The sequence below is a fragment of the Melopsittacus undulatus genome, chromosome 1 (assembly GCF_012275295.1).
Source record: "Melopsittacus undulatus isolate bMelUnd1 chromosome 1, bMelUnd1.mat.Z, whole genome shotgun sequence".
Lineage (NCBI taxonomy): Eukaryota > Metazoa > Chordata > Aves > Psittaciformes > Psittaculidae > Melopsittacus > Melopsittacus undulatus.
The window spans coordinates 1,334,133-1,357,617 of NC_047527.1; the positions used below are offsets into that span (position 1 = coordinate 1,334,133).

The 23,485-nt window shown below is 52.7% G+C and overlaps 5 protein-coding genes and 1 pseudogene across 5 annotated transcripts; all 6 read right to left on the minus strand.

Annotated features, from left to right (window-relative positions):
* Nucleotides 1–5,306: 5,306 nt before the first annotated feature.
* LOC117436703 (feather keratin 1-like) lies at nt 5,307–6,173 on the minus strand. Its single transcript, XM_034066479.1, has 2 exons — nt 6,139–6,173; nt 5,307–5,918 (listed from the first exon to the last, which is right to left on the minus strand). Exon 2 carries the CDS (start codon nt 5,896–5,898, stop codon nt 5,584–5,586), a length of 315 nt encoding a protein of 104 aa, XP_033922370.1. The 5' UTR covers nt 5,899–5,918; nt 6,139–6,173; the 3' UTR covers nt 5,307–5,583.
* Nucleotides 6,174–8,470: 2,297 nt separating this feature from the next.
* LOC117436956 (feather keratin 1-like) lies at nt 8,471–11,094 on the minus strand (annotated as a pseudogene).
* Nucleotides 11,095–12,959: 1,865 nt separating this feature from the next.
* LOC101869793 (feather keratin 1-like) lies at nt 12,960–13,559 on the minus strand. Its single transcript, XM_034064023.1, has 2 exons — nt 13,525–13,559; nt 12,960–13,302 (listed from the first exon to the last, which is right to left on the minus strand). Exon 2 carries the CDS (start codon nt 13,280–13,282, stop codon nt 12,968–12,970), a length of 315 nt encoding a protein of 104 aa, XP_033919914.1. The 5' UTR covers nt 13,283–13,302; nt 13,525–13,559; the 3' UTR covers nt 12,960–12,967.
* Nucleotides 13,560–15,601: 2,042 nt separating this feature from the next.
* LOC117436555 (feather keratin 1-like) lies at nt 15,602–16,497 on the minus strand. Its single transcript, XM_034065190.1, has 2 exons — nt 16,463–16,497; nt 15,602–16,234 (listed from the first exon to the last, which is right to left on the minus strand). Exon 2 carries the CDS (start codon nt 16,212–16,214, stop codon nt 15,912–15,914), a length of 303 nt encoding a protein of 100 aa, XP_033921081.1. The 5' UTR covers nt 16,215–16,234; nt 16,463–16,497; the 3' UTR covers nt 15,602–15,911.
* Nucleotides 16,498–18,435: 1,938 nt separating this feature from the next.
* Nucleotides 18,436–19,152, minus strand: LOC117436607 (feather keratin 1-like). Its single transcript, XM_034065657.1, has one exon. It carries the CDS (start codon nt 19,138–19,140, stop codon nt 18,826–18,828), a length of 315 nt encoding a protein of 104 aa, XP_033921548.1. The 5' UTR covers nt 19,141–19,152; the 3' UTR covers nt 18,436–18,825.
* Nucleotides 19,153–21,414: 2,262 nt separating this feature from the next.
* LOC117436294 (feather keratin 1-like) lies at nt 21,415–22,420 on the minus strand. Its single transcript, XM_034064112.1, has 2 exons — nt 22,386–22,420; nt 21,415–22,165 (listed from the first exon to the last, which is right to left on the minus strand). The coding sequence occupies exon 2, from the start codon at nt 22,143–22,145 to the stop codon at nt 21,831–21,833; it is 315 nt and encodes a 104-aa protein (XP_033920003.1). The 5' UTR covers nt 22,146–22,165; nt 22,386–22,420; the 3' UTR covers nt 21,415–21,830.
* Nucleotides 22,421–23,485: the final 1,065 nt, after the last annotated feature.

A 23,485-nucleotide genomic window follows, 5' to 3' on the forward strand; every position in this document is an offset into this window, starting at 1 on the left:
GGGACAGTGATGTGTGATGGGTGCAGGAACCCTGTATTGAAGGGTCCTTGGTACCCAGGGCTTCATTGCTCATTGCAGGGGGGCTTGGACTTGATGATCTTGGAAGGTCCCTTCCAACCCAAACCATTCCATGACCCTATTGTTGCTGTTATCAGCATTTTTAGCCCCATTTTATCCTTGTGCCATTGTCCCCTCATTTTGTCACAGTTTATATTTGGTGTTTCCTTATCATTTATCATTTTAATTGAGTCTTTTCACTTTCCCCTCCATTTTTCCCGTGTTTTTGGTGGTCTCACTGGTTGATCTCCACAGTTCACATCAACACAGTTTTCCAATGGGTTTTCCACCTTTGTTTGGCTTTCTGCCCCTCTACAAGTGTTCTGCAGGTTGGTTTCCTCATTGGCCTTTATTCCAGTGTAGTTCTATGTATTTACTTCAAGCTGGAGGACACATGAGGGGGTTGTGTCTTCAGTGGGTTATTTCTCCTTCCCCACAGCTGCTTGCTGGGTCTGTTGATGGGTTTATTGATTGCAGATGGGTTTTGGGGTGGCTGTTAGTTAATGAGGATATTTACCCTCCTTCTTACCCCTTTGAGTCCCCTTTATTGCTGTCCTGTGAGCTGTTTGGTTTGGTTTTCAGCAGCATTTCTTCTCATTCACCCCCATCCCTCCCATAAGTCTTTTGGGAGCCTTTTGGTGAAGATTATCTGCTTATTTTACCCAAACCTGTACTCCAGTTGATTTTGGAGTCCTGACAGGCACCTTCTGGAAGCTTCCAGAGGCTTCCAAGGCAGCTGATGCCCATCAACCACCTCCTGATTCCTTGGTTGGGTGCTGATGAAGTGCTTGGTTGAGGTGAGGACTAACAGGGGTCATGGGGAGCTCAGACCCCATTTCTGTGCTGGGTTCCTAGAGCTGAGCACCCTTCTCCTCTTCACCATCCCCATGAATGATGTGGTTGATTGGTGGCCTCAGCAGAAGGTGTCACCCAGCACAACCCATTCCCTGCTGGGACATTCCATGGAGCAGAATCAATCCCCTGCTGTGCCCAGTCGCTCTGTGAGCACCCACCAATGCCAGCACTGCTGAGTGGATGCAGTGGATTGTGCTGCAGGGCTTTGGACCTCCTCCAGCACTGGAAAACTGGCTCTGTGGAGCTGGATGGTGCAGGATGAGCTCGGCTCAGGCAGTTCCAGTTCAATACCTTCATTAATGATGGGGATGATGGGGTGGAAGGGGCCCACCGCATGGGTGCTGATGATGGCAAGCAGGGAGGAGTGGCTGCTGTGCCATAGGGTTGTGATGCCATCCAGAGGGACCTCACCAGGCATTTCTTCCTGCTTCACTGAGACTGCTTCTTGTTAGGGCTGGGGAAAAGCCTTGGTTAGGATTGTGCTGGCAGGAGAATGCACCAGGGCCATTGCCAGATGAGTATTACTGTGCCTTTGTCTGGGCAAGTGGAGGTCTTGCATCATGAAGTTCAACAAGGCCAAGTGCAAGGTTCTGCATGTGGATTTGTGCCATCCCAAAGAAGCTGCAGGCTGCGGGAAGAGGGGATTGGGAGCACCCATGCAGAGAAGAACATGGGGAATAGGTGGGGGAGTCTATCAGCAGCCTGGTGTAGTGGAAGGTGTCAAGACAAGTACATGGAAGTGTTGGAACAAGTCCAGAGGAGGCCACGAGGATGCTCAGGGGCTGGAGCAGCTCCCGTATGGAGTCAGGCTGAGAACATTGGGGCTGTTGAGCCTGGAGAAGAGAAGCTGCATGGAGACTTCAGAGCAGCTTCCAGTGTCTGAAGGGGGCTACAAGGATGCTGGAGAGGGACTCTTCATCAGGGACTGCAGTGATAGGACAAGGGGTGATGGGTTCAGACTGAAACAGGGGAAGTTTAGATTGGATATAAGGAAGAAATTCTTTACTGTGAGGGTGCTGAGGCACTGGAATGGGTTGCCCAGGGAGGTTGTGAATGCTCCATCCCTGGCAGTGTTCAAGGCCAGGTTGGATGAAGCCTTGGGTGATATGGTTTAGTGTGAGGTGTCCCTGCCCATGGCAGGGGGGTTGGAAGTGGTTGCTCTTAAGGTCCTTTCCAACCCTAACTGTTCTATGTTCTGTGTATTGCAGCCCGTGGCAGTGGGGTTGGACTGGATGATCTTAAAAGTGCCTTTAAAATCCAATAATGCCATGATTCTGTAATCTCCTGGCTTTAAATTGGCTCATGAAAGGATTTCATGTCTTCTTTGCCCTCTCCATTTAGGAGGGGGAGTGACAGAGAGGTATGGTGAACAGCAGGCATCCAGGCAGCGTTAACCCAGCACACATGAGGAGATCCATCAGGAGCATGGTTAGAAGTGCATTAGAGTGTCCAGGCAGTTGCTTGGGTAGGTGAAGGGCTGGTGGATAGGCTGGGAGCCCACAGGTTACCACTGTGTGGTGTTGCTGGTGCTACACGTCCAAAGAGAGGTCTGGAGGTGCTGCTTCAACCCATCCCATGGTCCGTTGAGTGCTGGCTTTGTGCTGGGTGAGGTTGGATGATGACTGGGAGAAGAAAGAAAGAGGAAGGGTCTCAGGCTGGGATGCAGGAGGAGTTTATTAAGGAAAAACAAAGGTAAAAGTTCAGGAACATGAAGAGGAACCAGTTTGAGGTGCAAATCATGGCACTATGATCCTCTCTTATGTGGTAGCTGTTACAAGAGGCCTGAGGTCTTCAATGGTGTGAGTGGCATAGGTCTGTGGTGGGCTTACACCAGTGGGAAGGTGTTTGAGGCAGAGGGTGGATGACACAGGACAAGAGGCAATGCAGGGAAGGAAGGGGAGAAGAGGAGGAGGCCCAAGGACCATGTTATCAGGGAGCAGGAGCTGGCACCCTGCCCTGCTTGCTCTCTTGGTGCCTTGAGAGGAGCAGACATTGACAGAGAGCCCATGTGCCAGCATTACCATGGATGTGCATCCACAACACAGGTCCATGGAAGCTTGAGGATTCTGGTCAAAAAGAGATGATCCCCAGATCTCCCCTGTGCACTAAATGATTGTGTTTGGTATGGTTCTGCTTGTGGTGATGGCCACGTAGTTGTGCTTGGAAAGAGACTTGGTCAAGTGTGTGATGCCATGGAGAGCTTGTGTCTGAGGTGTGGGTGGAAGTGCATGGACGTTTGCAAGGTTTTTGAGAAAGGAAGAGCTGTTGTGTGTGCTGGAAGCCCACAGGAGGGTTTTGCAGGGGGTTTATCCATTACAGTGGTCTGGTGAACATTTTCCACCAGCTTGATTGCCTATTGCCCTTATCTCAATTCGGTGGACTTTTGTCTTGTTCTTCTGCCCCTATCCTCTTGAGGAAGAGGAGTGATAGAGCAGCTCAGTGAGCACTTGGTGCCCAGACAAGTTCCACTCACAGAACCCCCATCCTTGCAGCAGAGCTGGGTCACAGGCTTGGTCCTGCACTTGTCCCCAGTGCCCCATGGAGGGCTGTGCTGAGCTAAGGTGATGACTATTGTGACCTCACCGTGGGGGCTTTCTGTGTGACCTCAGAGCAGAGGGGTGGTGTCTTGGGGTGCCCTGCAGAGGTGATCCAGAGATTCTGTAGCAGGGAGGATGGTGGTCAGGAGATCCTCTGCTTGGGTCACTGTTGGTCTTCACAGTGAAGAGGTGATGATGGCTTGGGGAAACTCCAAGTCATCATTTGTGGACAGCACAGCAAGGTGAGACCATGGCCTGGAAAATCTGGTGTGTGTGGAATGCGGAGCTTTCATCCAGAAGGTCAGTGCAACAAGGACACAGTCCTGGGTAGGAGGAGGATGTCAGAGCAGGAAGGTTGGTGACCTGCACACACTGCATGGGATACCCAATGTCCTTGCAGCAGGGGGGGACTGGGCCATGAGTATCTCTGTGGGTGGCCCTGCGACACCACCCAAATGGTCTCATGATTCTGTTGTGAGTCCATCAGAGGCATGCTCATGGGAGTGTTGTCATGTTCAAGACTGTCTTTGAGCCAGCACTGGCTCAAGCTTCTGTCACTTTGTCTTTGCCACAGGCTGGCAATGGGAAGAGATTTGCTAGCAGGTTGGTTGGTTGGTGGTGTGTTTGTGGGTTTTCTTGCTCTCTTCGAAGATGAACCCTGAAGAAGGGAGAGGTTGGGGGAATATTATTTAATAATTGTTTTTATTTCTCCTAATTCTAGTCTGATTTTTGAGAAATTAATTTCCCTGACTTAAGTCTCTTTTGCTGCCACTGGAACCTGGAGAGTGATCTCCATGTTCTTGTCTCTACTTAGGAGCTTCTCTCCCTACCCTGTTGAGGAAGAGGAGTGATAGAGAGGTCAATGAGCACTTGGTGCCCAGCCAAGGTCAAAGCATCTCAGAGCCCCATCTTCAGAGAACAAAGTTACAGGCTTCTTCCTGCATTGTATTCCGAGTTTCCCATGCAGGGCCGTGCTGAGCCAATATGAGGATGATTGTGACCTCACACTGTGTTCTTTCTGTGTGACCTCAGAGCAGAGGGATGTTGGCTTGGGGTCCCTGCTGAGGTGTTCCAGAAACAGAGCAACAGGCAGGATGTTCTGTCTGGAGACCCCTTGCACTGTTGAAGCCTGCACTGACGAGGGGCTAGTGGCCCTCCAAGCATCCTGCCAAGGCATCATTTGTGGACTCCATAGCAAGGTGAGACCATGGCCTGGAGACTCTGACATGGGTGGAATGGGGAAAATGCAGCCAGAATATCAATGCAACAGGAATACAAACTAGGGTAAAAGGATGATCGCAGAGCAGGAGGGGGGAGACCTGCCCCCCCTGTATGGGGTACCCATGGTCCTCACAGCAGTAGGTGACAGGGTCATGAGTTCCTATATTGTTGTCCCTGGGACCACATCCAAATGGTCTCATGAGCCTGGGGTGACTCCATAAGATTTGTAACAGGGGAACAATGTCATGTTCAGTGCTTTCTTTGTGACAGTAATGGGCTTGTGTCACTTTCTGCAAGGCTTCCATGTGTCAGTCTGCTTGTGGTGGCATATTCTCTAAGAGAGACTTTGTGGCTCTTGTTCATTCACCCCAGAGGCCTCTTGAGCCCTGGCTTTGTGCTGCTTGAAGCTGGAAGAGGCATGGTAGAAGAAAAGGAGAGGAGGCTTCAAAGGCTTGGATGCAGAAGAACTTTATTGTGACAAGACAGAGAAAATGTAAATGTATAAGGTGGTAGAGAGCTGGAGTAAGGTGGAAGTAGGACAACCATCCACTGAGGTTTTCTGTTTGCAGTAGATTGTGTCAGAGCACTGAGGTCTCCTGCCCTGAACTGGGAGGAGGCCACTAAAAGTGCCCTGAATCTTTCTAAGCTTCTGAGATGCTGTTTGTGGCTCAGAGTACTGGACATAGCAGATGGTTGATGCAGAGAAGGTAGTGAGAGAAGGGTAGGACATCCATCAGGCATGTGTATCAGGCAGCACAGGTTGGGCCCGTGTTCTGCTTCCTTTTTTGGTAGAGTGAGAGCAGAACTTGTGTACAGCAGATATATGTGTCAGGAACAGTGTGGATGTGCATCCTCAGTCCTTTGTGCTGCTTCCAGGGTGTTGTTGCTGTTGTCAGGGTGCTGTCAAGGGCCCTTAGCAGATGTTGCAGCCCCTTCCACCGCCGTAGCAGCCCAGGCCTCCGAAGCCGTTGCCAAGGCCGTAGCCAAAGGCCCCAGAGGAGACGGGCACTCCCTGGGCACCCAGGACGTTGCCCACGGCAGCGGATGAGGAGGATCCGACGGCGGTGCTCTGGGGGAAGGAGCTGAGGATGGGTCCTGGCAGGGTGACCAGCACGGTGGAAGGCTGGATGACGACACGGGAGTCCTCACACTGCCTGACACAGGGCTCGTTGCAGCTGTTGGCCAGCGGGGTGGGTCCGCAGGGGCGGCAGAGGTCGTAGCAGGCCATGTGTGTGGTGTGGAGGGGCCCTGGCACAGGACAGGACAGGAGAGGAGAGGAGAGAGGGTGATGGGAGAGGGGAGGGCGTGGGGGTGCGAGGGGCGGTGGTGCAGGAGGGCGAGGCAGTGGGGAGGCTGTTGTGGGGCTGTGGTGCTGGGGAGGTGTGAGGGGTGCTGAGGCTGGGGCAGAGCGTGCTGGAAGAGCCGGGGCAGGGGGTGAGGAGCAGAGGGCAAGGGGCTTGAGGCTCACCTTGTTGAGCGCGCAGGAGAAGGCGTCAGCAGAGGCGAGTGAGGGACAGAGGCGCTGGGCCGGCTTTTATGCTGGTCCTGCAGTGCCCGAGGGGCCTGAGACAGTCTCTGTGCATGACAGCATGTTTGTGCAAGCAGCTGGTGCCTGTCAGATCCTGGCAAGCAATTAGTTGTGGTTGTGTTTTCCTTCCAAGAATTCTGCAAGTTCATGTCCTCCTGTTGAGGACGTGTCCTTCTGGCCATGGCTGCAGCTTTCAAGTACTAGATGCCAAAGTCTTGTAGTTGATGGTGCATGGCAGGGTGTTTGGCAGACCATGCAAGAAAAGCATTGGAGAGGTGGGGGTTTCATCACTGAGGTCATCCTGTGGCACTCGTGTTTTGTGGTCTGTGGCTTTGTTGGGAAGAGGTGGCCCCATGTCCTTGCAACCCTGTCTGCTGGTCTGGGCTTTGGGGCTGTGCTGCCTCTGAGGGACTCTCCCTTCCATTGCATTCGGTCCCTCTGTGCCTTGCTGCTAGCTCACTAATCTTGTCTGTGGGCCTGTCCTTTCCTGTTTGGTGAGCTCTGTGGGTGTCGTTGTGGCTTTTAATGCTGGTAAGGTTGTACTTGTAATGGGTTTATTTGGGAAGGTTCTGTTAGAAGACACAGAAGGTTACCCCATGTGTCAGAGACTCTGTTTGAAGAACACACATTGAGTAAATTAATGGAGCGCTGTTTCCCTTGGAAGCGATTCCAGAATGGAGGAGGGAAAGTGTGTGAGGACCAAAGATCATTAACAACAATATGTGTTGAACTGACTACAAGCCCCATTCCTCATCTCCATTTGTGGCTTAGGGGAAGGAATATAAGGGAAGGTGAACATAGAAGTAGGTTTGGGGAAGGTGTTTCAAGATTTGGTTTATTTCTCATAATTTTACTCTGACGTTTTTAAAAAGTAATTTAATTTTGATCAATTAATTTGTACGAGTCAAGCCTGTTTTGTTACCAGTGATGTGATCTCCTGCCTGTGAGTGATCTCCATGTCCTTATCTTCATTTGGGAGCCTTTTGTGATATTGCTGTCCCCCTACTCAGTTGAGGAAGAGGAGTGATAGAGCAGCTAAATGAGCACTTGGTGCCCAGCCAAAGTCTATGACCACAGACCTCCATCTTTGCAGCAGAAATGGGTCACAGGCTTGATCCAGCACTTGTCATAAGTGCCCCATGCAGGGCTGTGCTCAGCCAAGGTGAGGAAGACTGTGACATCACCTTGGGGGCTTTCTGTGTTAGCTCAGAGCAGAGGGGTAGTATCTTGGGGTCCCCTGCCGAGGTGGTCCAGAGATTCTGTAGCAGGGAGGATGGTGGTTAGGAGACCCTCTGCTTGGGTCAGTGTTGATCTTCACAGTGAAGAGGTGCTGATGGCTTGGGGAAACTCCAAGTCATCATTTGTGGACACCACAGCAAGGTGAGACCATGGCCTGGAATATCTGGTGTGTGTGGAATGGGACCTTTCATCCAGAAGGTCAGTGCAACAAGGACACACTCCTGGGTCAGAGAAGGATCTCAGAGCAGGAAGGGTGGTGACCTGCACACACCGCATGGGATACCCAAGGTCTTTGCATCAAGGGGGGAATGCACCATGATCGTGTCTGTGTGTAACCCTGGGACTTCACCCGAATGGTCCCATGAACCTGTGGCCACTCCATCAGAGGCATGCTCATGGGAGTGTTGTTAGGTTCAAGACTGTCTTTTAGCCAGCAATGGCTCAAGCCCCTGTCACTTCGTGAAAGCACCGCAGGTGCAAATCTTTGTTGGCTGTGGTGGCATATTTTCCAGGAGAATCCTTCTGTACTTTTTACTGACACTGATTTCCTGTTGAGCCCTGGGTTTGTCCTGTGTGAACTGAGAACATACTTGTAGAAGAAAGGGAGAGGAGGTGTCAGAGGTTTGGATGCAAGAGAAATTTATTGTGATAAAAGCATGAAAACATACATGCATAAGGAGGAAGAGTGCCGAGATGCACCTAGGGTGTCCATGCACTGAGGTCTTCTGTATGTAGTAGATTTTGTCAGAGCACTGAGGTCTTCCTGACCTGACTGCGGAAGAGCCGACTGGAGGTCCCCTGATGCTGCTTAGCTTTCAAGATGATGGTGCGACACACGGTACTGCACAGAGCAGATGGGATGGTACAGAAAAGGAATTTGGAGAAGAGGAAGATATCCATGGGTGATGTTACCAGGAAACCTGGGCAGGCGATTCCTGCTTGCTTTGTGCCATAAGAGATGGAGCTGCAGAATGTGAACTGGGGTGCCAGTATTAACGCAGACATGCTTCCTCAGTCCCTGTCTTTGCTTCTAGAATGTACGTGAGATGTTTCATGCGTGTTGTCAAGGGCCCTTAGCAGATGTTGCAGCCTCTTCCACCACCGTAGCAGCCCAGGCCTCCGAAGCCGTTGCCAAGGCCATAGCCGAAGCCCCCAGAGGAGACGGGCACTCCCTGGGCACCCAGGACGTTGCCCACGGCAGTGGATGAGGAGGATCCGACGGCGGTGCTCTGGGGGAAGGAGCTGAGGATGGGTCCTGGCAGGGTGACCAGCACGGCGGGAGGCTGGATGACGACGCGGGAGTCCTCACACTGCCTGACACAGGGCTCGTTGCAGCTGTTGGCCAGCGGGGTGGGTCCGCAGGGGCGGCAGAGGTCGTAGCAGGCCATGTGTGTGGTGTGGAGGGGCCCTGGCACAGGACAGGACAGGAGAGAGGGTGATGGGAGAGCGGAGGGCGTGGGGGTGCGAGGGGCGGTGGTGCAGGAGGGCGAGGCAGTGGGGAGGCTGTTGTGGGGCTGTGGGGCTGTGGTGCTGGGGAGGTGTGAGGGGTGCTGAGGCTGGGGCAGAGCGTGCTGGAAGAGCCGGGGCAGGGGGTGAGGAGCAGAGGGCAAGGGGCTTGAGGCTCACCTTGTTGAGCACGCAGGAGAAGGCGTCAGCAGAGGCGAGTGAGGGACAGAGGCGCTGGGCCGGCTTTTATGCTGGTCCCCGAGGGGCGGGACAGCCTTTGCGCATGGCAGCATTTGTCATCAAGCAGCTGGTGCGTGCCACAGCCTGGCAAGTCATGAGCTGGGCCGTGTTTTCCTTCCCACAATGCTCCCTTTGCATGTCCTCTGGTGAGGACGTGCCCATCTGGCCCTGGCGGCAGCCTTCAAGTGACAGGGTGTGTTTGGGACGGTTTGCATGGAAAGTGTCTGTCAGGGCACTCTGCAGACACAGCCACAGCGTTAGAGAGGTGGGTGGTGTGAGTGAGGTCATCCCATGGCACTCATGTGCTGTGGTTTGTGGGTTCCTTGTGAAGAGGTTTCCCTTGTCCTCATAGCTGTGTCAGGGGAGGGCAGTTTGCAACAGCAGGCTGTGGTCCTGGAAATTGTGATTGAGATCTGGTTATTCCTGTGAAGTGGGGAGCACTTCCCATAGTTCCAAAAGTTTGTGTTGGCCCATTCGTAGCACTAACCTCTTTTATGATTAACTTGTCCTCTGGTTTGATGCAGTGCTTGATGTGAGGCACCTTGTAAGTAGACAACCTTTATAATGGTATTCCACTGTGAAATGAGAAGTTTTGCAGACAAGGATTGTCCTGTTCTGTTGTTTACCTCAGTATTGTTGCAAAGCCTTTGATGCTTTCTCCCCTTGCATGGTCAAGGGGTGTGGGGTCACGGGTGTTTGTGGGCAGCTGGCTTGAGTGCTCTCTCAGCAGGTTTAGAGATGATGCAAAATCTGGAGAGGGAATGAGAGGCTGGATGGTTGTGCCATGATGTAGAGGGAAGAGGAGGTGCTGGAGAATGGGCAGATGGGAATCTCCTGAAGTTCAACAGGAAGAAATGTCAAGTTTTCCATGTAGGGAGGAATGGTGCCTGTTGTTAGAACATTCTGGAGACTGAGAAGCTGGAAAGTAACATTGCTGAGTACAGCTTTGTGGTGCTGGTGGAGAAGAAGCTCAGGATGGTACAGCAATGCACCCTTGCAGCAAAAGTGTCCAAGAGTTCCCCTGAGAGCAATGGGAAAGATATTTGTTAGCAGTTTTGTTGGTGGTGTGTGTGTGGTTGTTCTTGCTCTCTTCAATGCTGGTGAGGCTTCGTGTGTAGGCCTATGTCCAGTTGAGAGGTTCTCACTAGAAGAATGGCATGGATGTAGTGGATCCAGCCCAATCCAGGACCACCAAGATGCTGTAGGGACTGGAAGATCCTTGCTATGAGGACTAGCTTAGATAGGTGTTAATGGTAGGTTATTTTTCAGCCAGGAGGCAAGGCTGCAGAGGGCAGATCCCTAATCCTGACTTCAGACCTTGGTTGAGGTCTGTTCATGTCCTGATGCCCTTTGTGGCTGTAAGGTTGTCACCGGGAGAGTGCGTTTATTTGGAAAGGTTTTGGTAGCCATGGATCTGGTGTGGTACCTTCTGTGAGAAAATGCCAGAAGCTTTCTCCGTGTCCAATGGAGCATGTGGGAAGGACCTATGTAGGGTAAGGTCATGGTATCTCTTTCCCATTATAGTGACCCCACAGTGAAGAATTTAAGAGTGTGAAGAGGAAGGAATGGCAGAGACAATGTGTGTTGCACTGATCACAACTCCCATTCCCCTACGGCCTATGCCACTTTGGTCAAGGTTGTAAGTACTTTGGGACAGAAGTGGATCTTTGAAGAAAGGAGGTGTTGAGGAAAGTGTTTTAAGAGTTGATTAATTTCTTACTTTATTGCCCTGATTTTGTTAAAGGAATTTCCCCATGTTAAGTCTGTTTTGCTGCCGCTGAAACTGACTCTGGAGGCTTTAGTCTTATTCTTCTCCTGCACATGCAGTTGAGGAAGAGGAGTGATGCAGGAGCTCAGTGAGCACTTGGTGCCCAGCCAAGGTGAACCCACCACAGAGCCTCATCTTCACAGGAGAACAGGGTGACAGCTTATTCCTGCACCTCGTTCCCATTGCCTTGTGCAGGGCCTCATTGCGTCACTGTGAGGGAGATTGTGACCTCATACTGGAGGCTTCCTATGTGATGTCAGAGCAGGTGTTCTGGTGCAATTGTGTTTCTGAGGTTGTCCCTGGCTGTAGTTGGTTTATGTGCAAGTGTTTTGGTAGACAATGGGCTGCTGTTTTGTCTTCATTAAGAATACGTGAGAAGGTATTTCCAAGACTGATAGAACGTGTGGGAAAGATCCAGGTAAGTTCCTGGGAAAGAAGCCCCAGCAAGGAAAAGGTGAAGAGTTTGGGGGAAGCAAGAGCAGTGACAAAGTGGGGAGAACTGACCACAATTCCCTTTCTCATACCTCTGTGCTGTTTTGGGAAAGGGGGTAAGTAATTTAGAAGGAAAGATGAACCCTGGAGAAGGGAGAGGATGGAGGAAGATGTTTTCAGATTTGTTTTAATTTTTTCTAATTCTACTCTGACTTTTGATTTTGATAAATGAATTTTCCCCATATTAAGTCTGTTTTGCTGCTAGTGGAAACCAGTGGGTGATCTCCATGTTCTTATCTCGATTCAGGGGACACTAATCATATTCTTCTGTCCCCTATCCTCTTGAGGAAGAGGAGTGATAGAGCAGCTCATCGAGCACTTTGTGCCCAGCCAAGTTCCACTCATGAAGCTCCATCCTTGCAGCAGAGCTGGGTCATAGGCTTGGTCCTGCAGTTGTCCCCACTGCCCCATGCAGGGCTGTGCTGAGCCAAGGTGAGGAGGATTGTGACCTCACAATGGGGGCTTTCTGTGTGACCTCAGAGCAGAGTGGTGGTGCTTGGGGTCCCCTGCAGAGGTGGTCCAGAGATTCTGTAGCAGGGAGGATGTTGTTGAGGAGACCCACTGCTTGGGTCAGTGTTGGTTTTCACAGTGAAGAGGTGCTGATGGCTTGGGGAAAATCGAAGTCATCATTTGTGGACCCCACAGCAGGGTGAGACCATGTCCTGGAAAATCTGGTGTGTGTGGAATGGGGACCTTTCATCCCAAATGTCAGTGCAAGAAGGACACACTCCTGGGTCAGAGGAGGATCTCAGAGCAGGAAGGGTGGTGACCTGCACACACTGCATGGGATACCCAAGGTTCTTGCAGCAAGGGGGGACTGGATAAAGAATCTCTCTGTGGGTGGCCCTGGGACTCCACTTAAATAGTCTCATGAGTCTGTGGCCACTTCATCAGAGATGTGCTCATGGGAGTGTTGTCATGTTCAAGACTGTCTTTGAGCCAGTGCTGGCACAAACCTCTGTCACTCTGTGGAAGCACCCCAGGTGCCAGTCCTTGCTGGTCATAGTGAGAAAATTCCCAGGAGAATCCCTGTGGTCTTTTCAACCCACACTGACGGCCTGTTGAGTCCTGGATTTGTGCTGCGTGAACTGGGAACAGATTTGGTAGAAGAAAGGGCGAGGAAGTGTGAGAGGCTGGGATGCAGGAGAACTTTATTGAGATGAAAGCATGAAAACGTACAAGCCTAAGAGGAAGAGAGCTGAGATGCAAGTAGGGTGACCATGCACTGAGGTCTTCTGTATAGACTAGATTTTGTCAGAGCACCAAGGTCTTCCTGCCCTGAACTGGGAGGAGCCCATTGGAGGTCCCCTGATGCAGTTTATCCTGTAAGATGCTTGTGCGGCACACAGTACTGCACAAAGCAGATGAGGTGCAGCAAAGAAGGAATTTGGAGAAGAGGATGATATCCATGTTAGATGTTACCAGACAGCTTGTCTGGCCCCTTTCCTGGTTGCTTTGTGCCATAAGAGAAGGAGCTGCAGAAGGTGAACTGGTGTGCCAGCATTAACGCAGACATGCATCCTCAGTCCATGTCTTTGCTTCTAGAATGTACATGAGTGGTTTCAGGCATGCTGTCAATGGCCCTTAGCAGATGTTGCAGCCTCTTCCACCACCGTAGCAGCCCAGGCCTCCGAAGCCGTTGCCAAGGCCGTAGCCGAAGCCCCCAGAGGAGACGGGCACTCCCTGGGCACCCAGGACGTTGCCCACGGCAGCGGATGAGGAGGATCCGACGGCGGTGCTCTGGGGGAAGGAGCTGAGGATGGGTCCTGGCAGGGTGACCAGCACGGTGGAAGGCTGGATGACGACGCGGGAGTCCTGGCACTGCCTGACACAGGGCTCGTTGCAGCTGTTGGCCAGCGGGGTGGGTCCGCAGGGGCGGCAGAGGTCGTAGCAGGCCATGTGTGTGGTGTGGAGGGGCCCTGGCACAGCACAGGACAGGAGAGGAGAGAGGGTGTGGGGAGAGCGGAGGGCGTGGGGGTGCGAGGGGCGGTGGTGCAGGAGGGCGAGGCAGTGGGGAGGCTGTTGTGGGGCTGTAGGCTGTGGTGCTGGGGAGGCGTGAGGGGTGCTGAGGCTGGGGCAGAGCGTGCTGGAAGAGCCGGGGCAGGGGGTGAGGAGCAGAGGGCAAGGGGCTTGAGGCTCACCTTGTTGAGCGCGCAGGAGAAGGCGTCAGCAGAGGCGAGTGAGGGACAGAGGCGCTGGGATGGCTTTTATGCTGGTCCTGCAGTGCCCGAGGGGGCTGAGACAGTCTCTGTGCATGACAGCATGTTTGTGCAAGCAGCTGGTGCGTGTCAGATCCTGGCAAGCAATTAGTTGTGGTTGTGTTTTCCTTCTAAGAAATCTGGGAGTTCATGTCCTCCTGTTGAGGACGTGTCCTTCTGGCCATGGCGGCAGCTTTCAAGTATTAGAGACCAAAGGCTTGGGTTTGATGGTCTATGTCAGGGCATTTGGCAGACCATGCAAGAAAAGCATTGGAGAGGTGGGGTGTCCTCAGCGATGTCATCCTGTGGCACTCACTTGTTGTGGTTTGTTGGTGCTTTATGAAGAGGTGGTCCCATATCTACGAAGCCGTCTCAGGCTGGTCTGGCCTTTGTAGTTGTAGTGTTTGAGGAGCTGCCCCTTCCATTGTGTTCCGTCCCTGCCTGTCTTGCTGCCAGGTCACTAAGCCTGGCATTAGGCCTTTCCCATTGTTTGAGCAATGTGGGTGTCTTGGTCACCTTGTGCTTGTGAGGTTGACCCTGAGTGTAGTGTGTTTACGTGGAAATGGTTTGGTTGGCACAGGGCTGCTGTGGTGGTTCTGTGAGAGGATGGCAGAAGCTTCCCCCATGTCTGCTAAAGGTTGTGGGAAGATTGTACACAAGTTTGTGGAGGGCTGTTTCCTGTGGAAGAGGCCCCATGATGGAGCAAGTGAAGAGTGTGAGGGGGAAGGAAGTGTGGAGACAACGTGAGATGAACTGTGCAGAGATCCCATTCCTATCTCCCTGTGCTATTTTGCAGAAGGGAGTCAGAGATTTAGAAGGGAAGATGAACCTTGCAGCAGGGAGAGGTAGGGGGAAGGTGTTTTCAGATTTGTTTCAATTTCTTCTAATTGTACTCTGACTTTTGATTTTGAGAAATTATTTTCCCCATATTAAGTCTGTTTTGCTGCTGCTGGAAAAGCAGTGGATGATCTCCATGTTCTTACCTTGATTCCGGAGACTTTGATCTTATTCTTCTCTCGCATATCCTCTTGAAGAAGAGGAGTGATAGAGCAGCTCATTGAGCGCTTGGTGCCCAGCCAAGTTGCACTCAGGGAGCTCCATCTTTGCAGCAGATCTGGGTCAGAGGCTTGGTCCTGCACTTGTTCCTAGTGCCCCATGTAGGGCTAAGCTGAGCCAACGTGATGAGGATTGTGACCTCAGAGTAGGGGCTTTCTGTGTGACCTCAGAGTAGAGGGGTGGTGTCTTGGAGTCCCCTGCAGAGGTGGTCCAGAGATTCTGTAGCAGGGAGGATGGTGGTCAGGAGACCCTCTGCTTGGGTCACTGTTGGTCTTCACAGTGAGGAGGTGCTGATGGCTTGGGGAAACTCCAAGTCATCATTTGTGTACCCAGTGGCAAGGTGAGACCATGGCCTGGAAAATCTGGTGTGTGTGGAATGCGGAGCTTTCATCCAGAAGGTCAGTGCAACAAGGACACACTCCTGGGTCAGAGCAGGATGTCAGAGCAGGAAGGGTGGCGACCTGCACACACTGCATGGGATATCCAAGGTTCTTGCAGCAGGGGGGGACTGAACCATGAGTTTCTCTGTGGGTGGCCCTGTGACTCCACCCAAATGGTCTCATGATTCTGTTGTGACTCCATCAGAGGCATGCTCATGGGAGTGTTGTCCTCTTCAAGACTGTCTTTGAGCCAGCACTGGCTCAAGCCCCTGTAACTTTGTGAAAGCACCCCAGGTGTCAGTCTTGGTTGGTTATGGTGAAACATTTGCCAGGAGAATCATTGTCGCCTTTTTACCCATACTGACAGCCTGCTGAGTCCTGGCTTTGTGCTGCGTGAACTTGAAACAGCTTTGGTAGAAGAAAGGGCAAGGAGATTTCAGAGGCTGGGATGCAGGAGAACTTTATTGAGATAAAAGGAAGAAAACGTACAAGCCTAAGGAGGAAGAGAGCTGAGGTGCAAGTAGGGTGACCATGCACTGAGGTCTTCTGTATGCAGTAGATTTTGTCAGAGCATCGAGGTCTTCCTGGCCTCACTGTGAAGGAAGGCACTGGATGTCCCCCAGTGCTGTTTATCCTGTAAGATGCTGGTACGTCACACAGTACTGCACAGAGCAGATGGAGTGGTGCAGTAAATGAATTTGGTGAAGAGGAAGATATATATGGGCGATGTTACGAGGCAGCCTGGGGCCGCCTTCCCTGGTTGCTTAGTGCCATAAGAGAAGCAGCAGAGGAAAGGGAAGTGGTGTGCCAGCATTACCCCAGGCATGCATCCTCAGTCCATGTCTTTGCTTCTAGAATGTACGTGAGTGGTTTCACGCGTGCTGTCTGGGGCCCTTAGCAGATGTTGCAGCCCCTTCCTCTGCCGTAGCAGCCCAGGCCTCCAAAGCCGTAGCCGAAGCCCCCAGAGGAGACGGGCACTCCCTGGGCACCCAGGACGTTGCCCACGGCAGCGGATGAGGAGGATCCGACGGCGGTGCTCTGGGGGAAGGAGCTGAGGATGGGTCCTGGCAGGGTGACCAGCACGGCGGGAGGCTGGATGACGACGCGGGAGTCCTGGCACTGCCTGACACAGGGCTCGTTGCAGCTGTTGGCCAGCGGGGTGGGTCCGCAGGGGCGGCAGAGGTCGTAGCAGGCCATGTGTGTGGTGTGGAGGGGCCCTGGCACAGGACAGGACAGGAGAGGAGAGGAGAGAGGGTGATGGGAGAGCAGAGGGCGTGGGGGTGCGAGGGGCGGTGGTGCAGGAGGGCGAGGCAGTGGGGAGGCTGTTGTGGGGCTGTGGGGCTGTGGTGCTGGGGAGGCGTGAGGGGTGCTGAGGCTGGGGCAGAGCGTGCTGGAAGAGCCGGGGCAGGGGGTGAGGAGCAGAGGGCAAGGGGCTTGAGGCTCACCTTGTTGAGCGCGCAGGAGAAGGCGTCAGCAGAGGCGAGTGAGGGACAGAGGTGCTGGGCCGGCTTTTATGCTGGTCCCTGAGGTGCGGGACAGCCTTTGTGCATGGCAGCATTTGTCAGCAAGCAGCTGGAGCGTGTCTGATCCTGGCAAGCAATTAGTTGTGGTTGTGTTTTCCTTCCAAAGATTCTGCAAGTTCATGTCCTCCTGTTGAGGACGTGTCCTTCTGGCCATGGCGGCAGCTTTCAAGTATTAGAGACCAAAGATTTGAGGTTGATGGTGCATGTCAGGATATTTGGCAGACCATGCAACAAAAGCATTGGAGAGGTTGAGGTGTCTTCAATGATGTCATCCCCTAGCACTCGTGTGTTGTGGTTTGTGGCTGTGTTGTGCGGAAGTCGCCCCATGTCCTTGCAGCCCTGTCAGGCTGGTCTGGCCTTTGGGGCTGTGCTGGCTGTAAGGGACTGCCCCTTCCATCAAATTCGGTCCCTCTGTGCCTTGCTGCCAGCTCACTAATCCTATCTGTGGGCCTGTCATTTCCTGTTTGGTGAGCTCTTTGGGTGTTGTGGTTTCTTTTTATGCTTGTAAGGTTGTACTTGTAATGGGTTTATATGGGAAGGTTCTGTTAGAAGATGCCGAAGGTTACCCCATGAGTCACAGACCCTGTTTGAAGAATGCACATTGAGTAAATTCATGGAGCTCTGTTTCCCTTGGAAGGGATTCCAGAATGGAGGAGGGAAAGTGTGTGAGGACCAAAGAGCATTAACAACAATGTGTGTTGAACTGACTACAAGCCCCATTCCTCATCACCATTTGCGCCTTAGGATTGGGAATATGAGGGAAGGTGAACATGGAAGAAGGTTTGTGGAAGGTGTTTCAAGATTTGGTTTATTTCTCATAATTCTACTCTGACGTTTTTAAAAAGTAATTTAATTTTGATCAATTAATTTGTACGAGTCAAGCCTGTTTTGCTACCAGTGATGTGATCTCCTGCCTGTGAGTGATCTCTATGTCCTTATCTTAATTTGGGGGCCTTTTGTGATATTGCTGTCCCCCTACCCATTTGAGGAAGAGGAGTGATAGAGCAGCTCAATGAGCACTTGGTGCCCAGCCAAAGTCTATGAACACAGACCCCCATCTTTGCAGCAGAAATGGGTCACAGGCTTGGTCCAGCACTTGTCTCCAGTGCCCCATGCAGGGCTGTGCTGAGCCAAGGTGAGGAAGACTGTGATCTGACAGTGGGGGCTTTTTGTGTTAGCTCTGAGCAGAGGGGTGGTATCTTGGTGTCCCCTGCAGCGGTTGTTCAGAGATTCTGTAGCAGGGAGGATGGTGGTCAGGAGACCCTCTGCTTGGGTCACTGTTGGACTCTGCAGGGAAGAGGGGCTGGTGGTTGGGAATCCTCCAAGGCATCATTTGTGTACCAAATAGCAAGGTGAGACCATGGCCTGGAAAATCTGGTGTGTGGACTGGGAACATTTCATCCCAAAGGTCATTGCAAGAAGGACACACTCCTGGGTCAGAGAAGGATCTCAGAGCAGGAAGGGTGGTGACCTGCACACAGTGCATGGGACACGCAAGGGCCTTGCAGCAACGGTGAACTGGACCAGGACTGTCTCTGTGCGTGACCCCAGATTCCACCTGAATGGTCCCATGAGCCTGTGGCCACTCCATCAGAGGTGTTCTCATGGGAGTGTTGTCATGTTCAAGGCTGTCTTTGAGCCAGCAATGGCACAAACCTCTGTCACTTTGTGGAAGCACCTCAGGTGCCAGTCCTTGCTGGTCATAGTGAGAAACTTCCCAGGAGAATCCCTGTGGCCTTTTTCACCCACAATGATGGCCTGTTGTGTCCTGGATTTGTGCTGCGTGAACATGGAACAGCTTTGGTAGAAGAAAGGACAAGGAAGTATCAGATGTTGGGATGCAGGAGAACTTTATTGAGACAAAAGCATGAAAATATACAAGCATAAGGAGGAAGAGAGCTGAGATGCAAGTAGGGTGACCATGCACTGAGGTCTTCTGTATGCAGCAGATTTTGTCAGAGCACTGAGGTCTTCCAGCCCTGAACTGGGAGCAGCCCACTGGAGGTCCCCTGATGCAGTTTATCCTGTAAGATGCTGGTGCAGCACACAGTACTGCACGAAGTAGATGAGGTGCAGATGAGAAGGAATTTGGAGAGGAGGAAGACATCCATGTTAGATGTTACCAGGCAGTTTGTCTGGCCCCTTTCCTGCTTGCTTTGTGCCACAAGAGAAGGAGCTGCAGAAGGTGAACTGGGCTGCCAGCATTAACGCAGACATGCATCCTCAGTCCATGCCTTTGCTTCTAGAATGTACGTGAGTGGTTTCATGCGTGTTGTCAAGGGCCCTTAGCAGATGTTGCAGCCTCTTCCACCACCGTAGCAGCCCAGGCCTCCGAAGCTGTTGCCAAGGCCGTAGCCGAAGCCCCCAGAGGAGACGGGCACTCCCTGGGCACCCAGGACGTTGCCCACGGCAGCGGATGAGGAGGATCCGACGGCGGTGCTCTGGGGGAAGGAGCTGAGGATGGGTCCTGGCAGGGTGACCAGCACGGTGGAAGGCTGGATGACGACGCGGGAGTCCTCACACTGCCTGACACAGGGCTCGTTGCAGCTGTTGGCCAGCGGGGTGGGTCCGCAGGGGCGGCAGAGGTCGTAGCAGGCCATGTGTGTGGTGTGGAGGGGTCCTGGCACAGGACAGAACAGGAGAGGAGAGAGGGTGATGGGAGAGCGGAGGGCGTGGGGGTGCAAGGGGCGGTGGTGCAGGAGGGCGAGGCAGTGGGGAGGCTATTGTGGGGCTGTGGGGCTGTGGTGCTGGGGAGGCGTGAGGGGTGCTGAGGCTGGGGCAGAGCGTGCTGGAAGAGCCGGGGCAGGGGGTGAGGAGCAGAGGGCAAGGGGCTTGAGGCTCACCTTGTTGAGCGTGCAGGAGAAGGCGTCAGCAGAGGCGAGTGAGGGACAGAGGCACTGAGCCGGCTTTTATGCTGGTCCTGCAGTGCCCGAGGGGGCTGAGGCAGTCTCTGTGCATGACAGCATGTTTGTGCAAGCAGCTGGTGCGTGTCAGATCCTTGCAAGCAATTAGTTGTGGTTCTGTTTCCTTCCAAGAATTCTGGAAGGTCATGTCCTCCTGTTGAGGACGTGTCCTTCTGGCCATGGCGGCAGCTTTCAAGCATTAGAGACTAAAGGCTTGGGTTTGATGGTGCATGTCAAGGCATTTGGCAGACCATGCAAGAAAAGCACTGGAGAGGTGGGGGTGTCCTGAGCGATGTAGTCGTGTGGTGAGGACAATGCCATGTGGGATTCATTTCTTGGCTCCCCAGTGAGGAAGGATTTGGACATTATGGACCAAGAGCAGTACACGGTCACCCAGAGACTGGAAAGTCTGCATCACTGTTTATAGAGAAGAGGCTGGGAAGTGAGCCACCCAAGAGAGAAGGATGTGCAGGGGGCCCATCATCAATGTGAATTAACCCCTGATGTGAGGGAGAGAAGTGGTGGGAACCCAGGTCTTGTCACTGGTGTGCACATGGAGAAGAAGAGGCCCTGGGTACAAGGGGAAGGAGATGGGATTGCATGGGCAAAGCAGGCAAGCCTTTTTCCCTGTGTGGGTGGGCAGAGTGAAAGAGTTGGTGAAGTGTCTGTACTGGCAGGTACTGAAAACCCAACTTGCCATGGTCCCACAACACACAGCTCTAGTTGCCCTGTTTAAGAAAAGAGATTAAAGTACCTTCTGTGGAGAGGTTCCTGCTGTTGAAAGTGATTGAGAGGAGACTCAGGCTGGGCTGCTGGAGAATTTATTGAGACAAAAGAATGAAAATGGAAAAGCACCAAGAGCACCAAGTGGAAGTGAGACAGCCTGAGGTGCAAGGAGTGTGACCGTGAGCAGAAGGCTTCTGCTTGCAGTACATGTTGGCAGAGCACTGAGTTCTTCCTGCCCTGCAGTACAGGAAACATAGCAGATATCCCCCAATAGTCTTTGACTTAAGTCTTTTTTGCTGCCACTGGAACCTGGTGAGTGATCTTTATGTCCTTTACTCTACTTGGCATCTTCACTCCCTGCCCAATTGAGGAAAAGGAGTGATAGAGCAGCTCAATGAGCACTTGGTGCCCAGCAAAGGTCAAAGCACTCAGAGCCCCATCTTCATAGGAGAACAGGGTTACAGGCTTGTTCCTGCACCTTGTTCTCAGTGCCCCATTCAGGGCCTTGCTGAGCCAAGTTATGGAGGATTGTGACTTCACACTGTAGGATTTCTGTGACCTCAGAGCAGAGGGATGTTGGCTTGGGCTCCCCTGCAAAGGTGTTCCAGAAACAGAGCAGCAGGGAGGATGGTTGGTCCGGGAACCCCTTGCATTGTTGGAGCCTGCAGTGAAGAGGGTCTGGTGGCTCTCTAAGCATCCTGCCAATGCATCATTTGTGGACCCCATAGCAAGGTGAGACCATGGCCTGGAGACTCTGACATGGGTGGAATGGGGAAAATGCTGCCAGAAGATCAATGCAACAGGAACACACACAGGGGTCAAAAAAGCATCCCAGAGCCAGGAGGGTGGATACTTGGCCCCCCTGTATGGCATGGTCTTCACAGCAGTAGGTGACAGGGCCATGAGTTCCTATACAGTTGTCCCATGGACTGCATCCAAATGATCTCATGAGCCTGGGGTGACTCTTTAAGAGTTGTAACAGGGGAACAATGTCAAGTTCAGTGCTTTCTTTGTGACAGTAATGGGCTTGTGTCACATTCTGGAAGGCTTCCATTTGTATGTCTGCTTGTGGTGGCATATTTCCTAGGAAAAACATTGTGGCTCTTGTTCATTCACCCCAATGCCCTCTTGAGCCCTGGCTTTGTGCTGCTTGAAGCTGGAAGAGCCTTGGTAGAATTAAGGAAGAGGAGGCATCAAAGGCTTGAATGCAGAAGAACTTTATTGAGACCAAAGAGTGAAAATGTAAAAGCATACAGCTGTAGAGGGCTGGTCTATGGTGCGAGTCCAGAGACCATAATCTGAGAATTTCTATTTAAAGTACAAGTTGTCAGAGCACTGAGGTCTCCCTGCCCTGAATTGGGAGGAGCCCACTAAAGGTCCCCTCAACCTTGCTTAGCTTGTGAGATGCTGGCTGGGAGAGAAAGTACTGGACATAGCAGATGGTTGATGCAGAGAAGGAAGTGAGGAAGGGGAGTTGGTCCATGGGGAATGTTAGCAGACAGCAGGATCTGAGCCCCTGCCCTGCTTCCTTTCTTGGTGCCTTGAGAGCAGAACTTGTGGACAGCAGATATATGTGTCAGGAACAGTGTGGATGTGCATCCTCAGTCCTTTGTGCTGCTTCCAGGGTGTTGTTGCTGTTGTCAGGGTTCTGTCAAGACCCCTTAGCAGATGTTGCAGCCTCTTCCCCTGCCATAGCAGCCTAGGCCTCCGAAGCCGTTGCCAAGGCCATAGCCGAAGCCCCCAGAGGAGACGGGCACTCCCTGGGCACCCAGGACGTTGCCCACGGCAGCAGATGAGGAGGATCCGACGGCGGTGCTCTGGGGGAAGGAGCTGAGGATGGGTCCTGGCAGGGTGACCAGCACGGTGGAAGGCTGGATGACGACGCGGGAGTCCTCACACTGCCTGACACAGGGCTCGTTGCAGCTGTTGGCCAGCGGGGTGGGTCCGCAGGGGCGGCAGAGGTCGTAGCAGGCCATGTGTGTGGTGTGGAGGGGCCCTGGCAAAGGACAGGAGAGGAGAGGAGAGGAGAGAGGGTGATGGGAGAGCGGAGGGCGTGGGGGTGCGAGGGGTGGTGGTGCAGGAGGGCGAGGCAGTGGGGAGGCTGTTGTGGGGCTGTGGTGCTGGGGAGGCGTGAGGGGTGCTGAGGCTGGGGCAGAGCGTGCTGGAAGAGCCGGGGCAGGGGGTGAGGAGCAGAGGGCAAGGGGCTTGAGGCTCACCTTGTTGAGCGCGCAGGAGAAGGCGTCAGCAGAGGCGAGTGAGGGACAGAGGCGCTGGGCTGGCTTTTATGCTGGTCCTGCAGTGCCCGAGGGGGCTGAGGCAGTCTCTGTGCATGACAGCATGTTTGTGCAAGCAGCTGGTGCCTGTCAGATCCTGGCAAGCAATTAGTTGTGGTTGTGTTTTCCTTCCAAGAATTCTGGGAGTTCATGTCCTCCTGTTGAGGACGTGTCCTTCTTGCCATGGCGGCAGCTTTCATGTACAAGAAGCCAAAGGCTTTGTGTGGATGGCGCTTGTCAGGGCATTTGGCAGACCATGGAACAAGAGCATTGGAGATGTGTGAGTGTTAGTGATGTCATCCTGTGGCACTCATGGTTGTGGCTTCTGGCTGTGTTGTGCGGAAGTCGCCCCATGTCCTTGCAACCCTGTCTGCTGGTCTGGCCTTTGGTGCTGTGCTGGCTGTGAGGGACTGCACCTTCCATCACATTTGGTCCCTCCATGCATTGTTGCCAGGTCGCTAATCCGGTCTGTGGTCCTGTCCTTTCCTGTTTGGTGAGCTCTGTGGGTGTCATGGTGGCTTTTTATGCTTGTAAGTTTGTACTTGTAATGGGTTTATAAAAGTGCTGTTAGAAGATGCAGAAGCTTCCCCCAAGTGTCAGAGAGCCTGTTTGTAGAATACGTTGAGTAAATTCGTGGAGCGGTTATTCCCTTGGAAGGGATTCCAGAATGGAGGAGGGAAAGTGTGTGAGGACCAAAGAGCATTAACAACAATGTGTATTGAACTGACAACAACCACCATTTCTCATCCCCATTTGTCTCTTTGAGGAAGGGAATATGTAATTCATGAGGGAAGGTGAACATGGAAGAAGGTTTGCGGAGGGTGTTTCAAGATTTGATTTATTTCTCATAATTCTAGTCTGACTTTTTCGAACATTAATTTAATTTTGATAAATTAATTTCCGCAGGTCAAGTCTGTTTTGCTAGCAGTTGAGTAATCTTGTGCTTGTGAGTGGTTTCCGTGTCGTTATCCTAATTTAGGAGCCTTTTGTCATATTGCTGTCCCCCTACCCAGTTGAGGAAGGGGCGAGATAGAGCAGCTCAG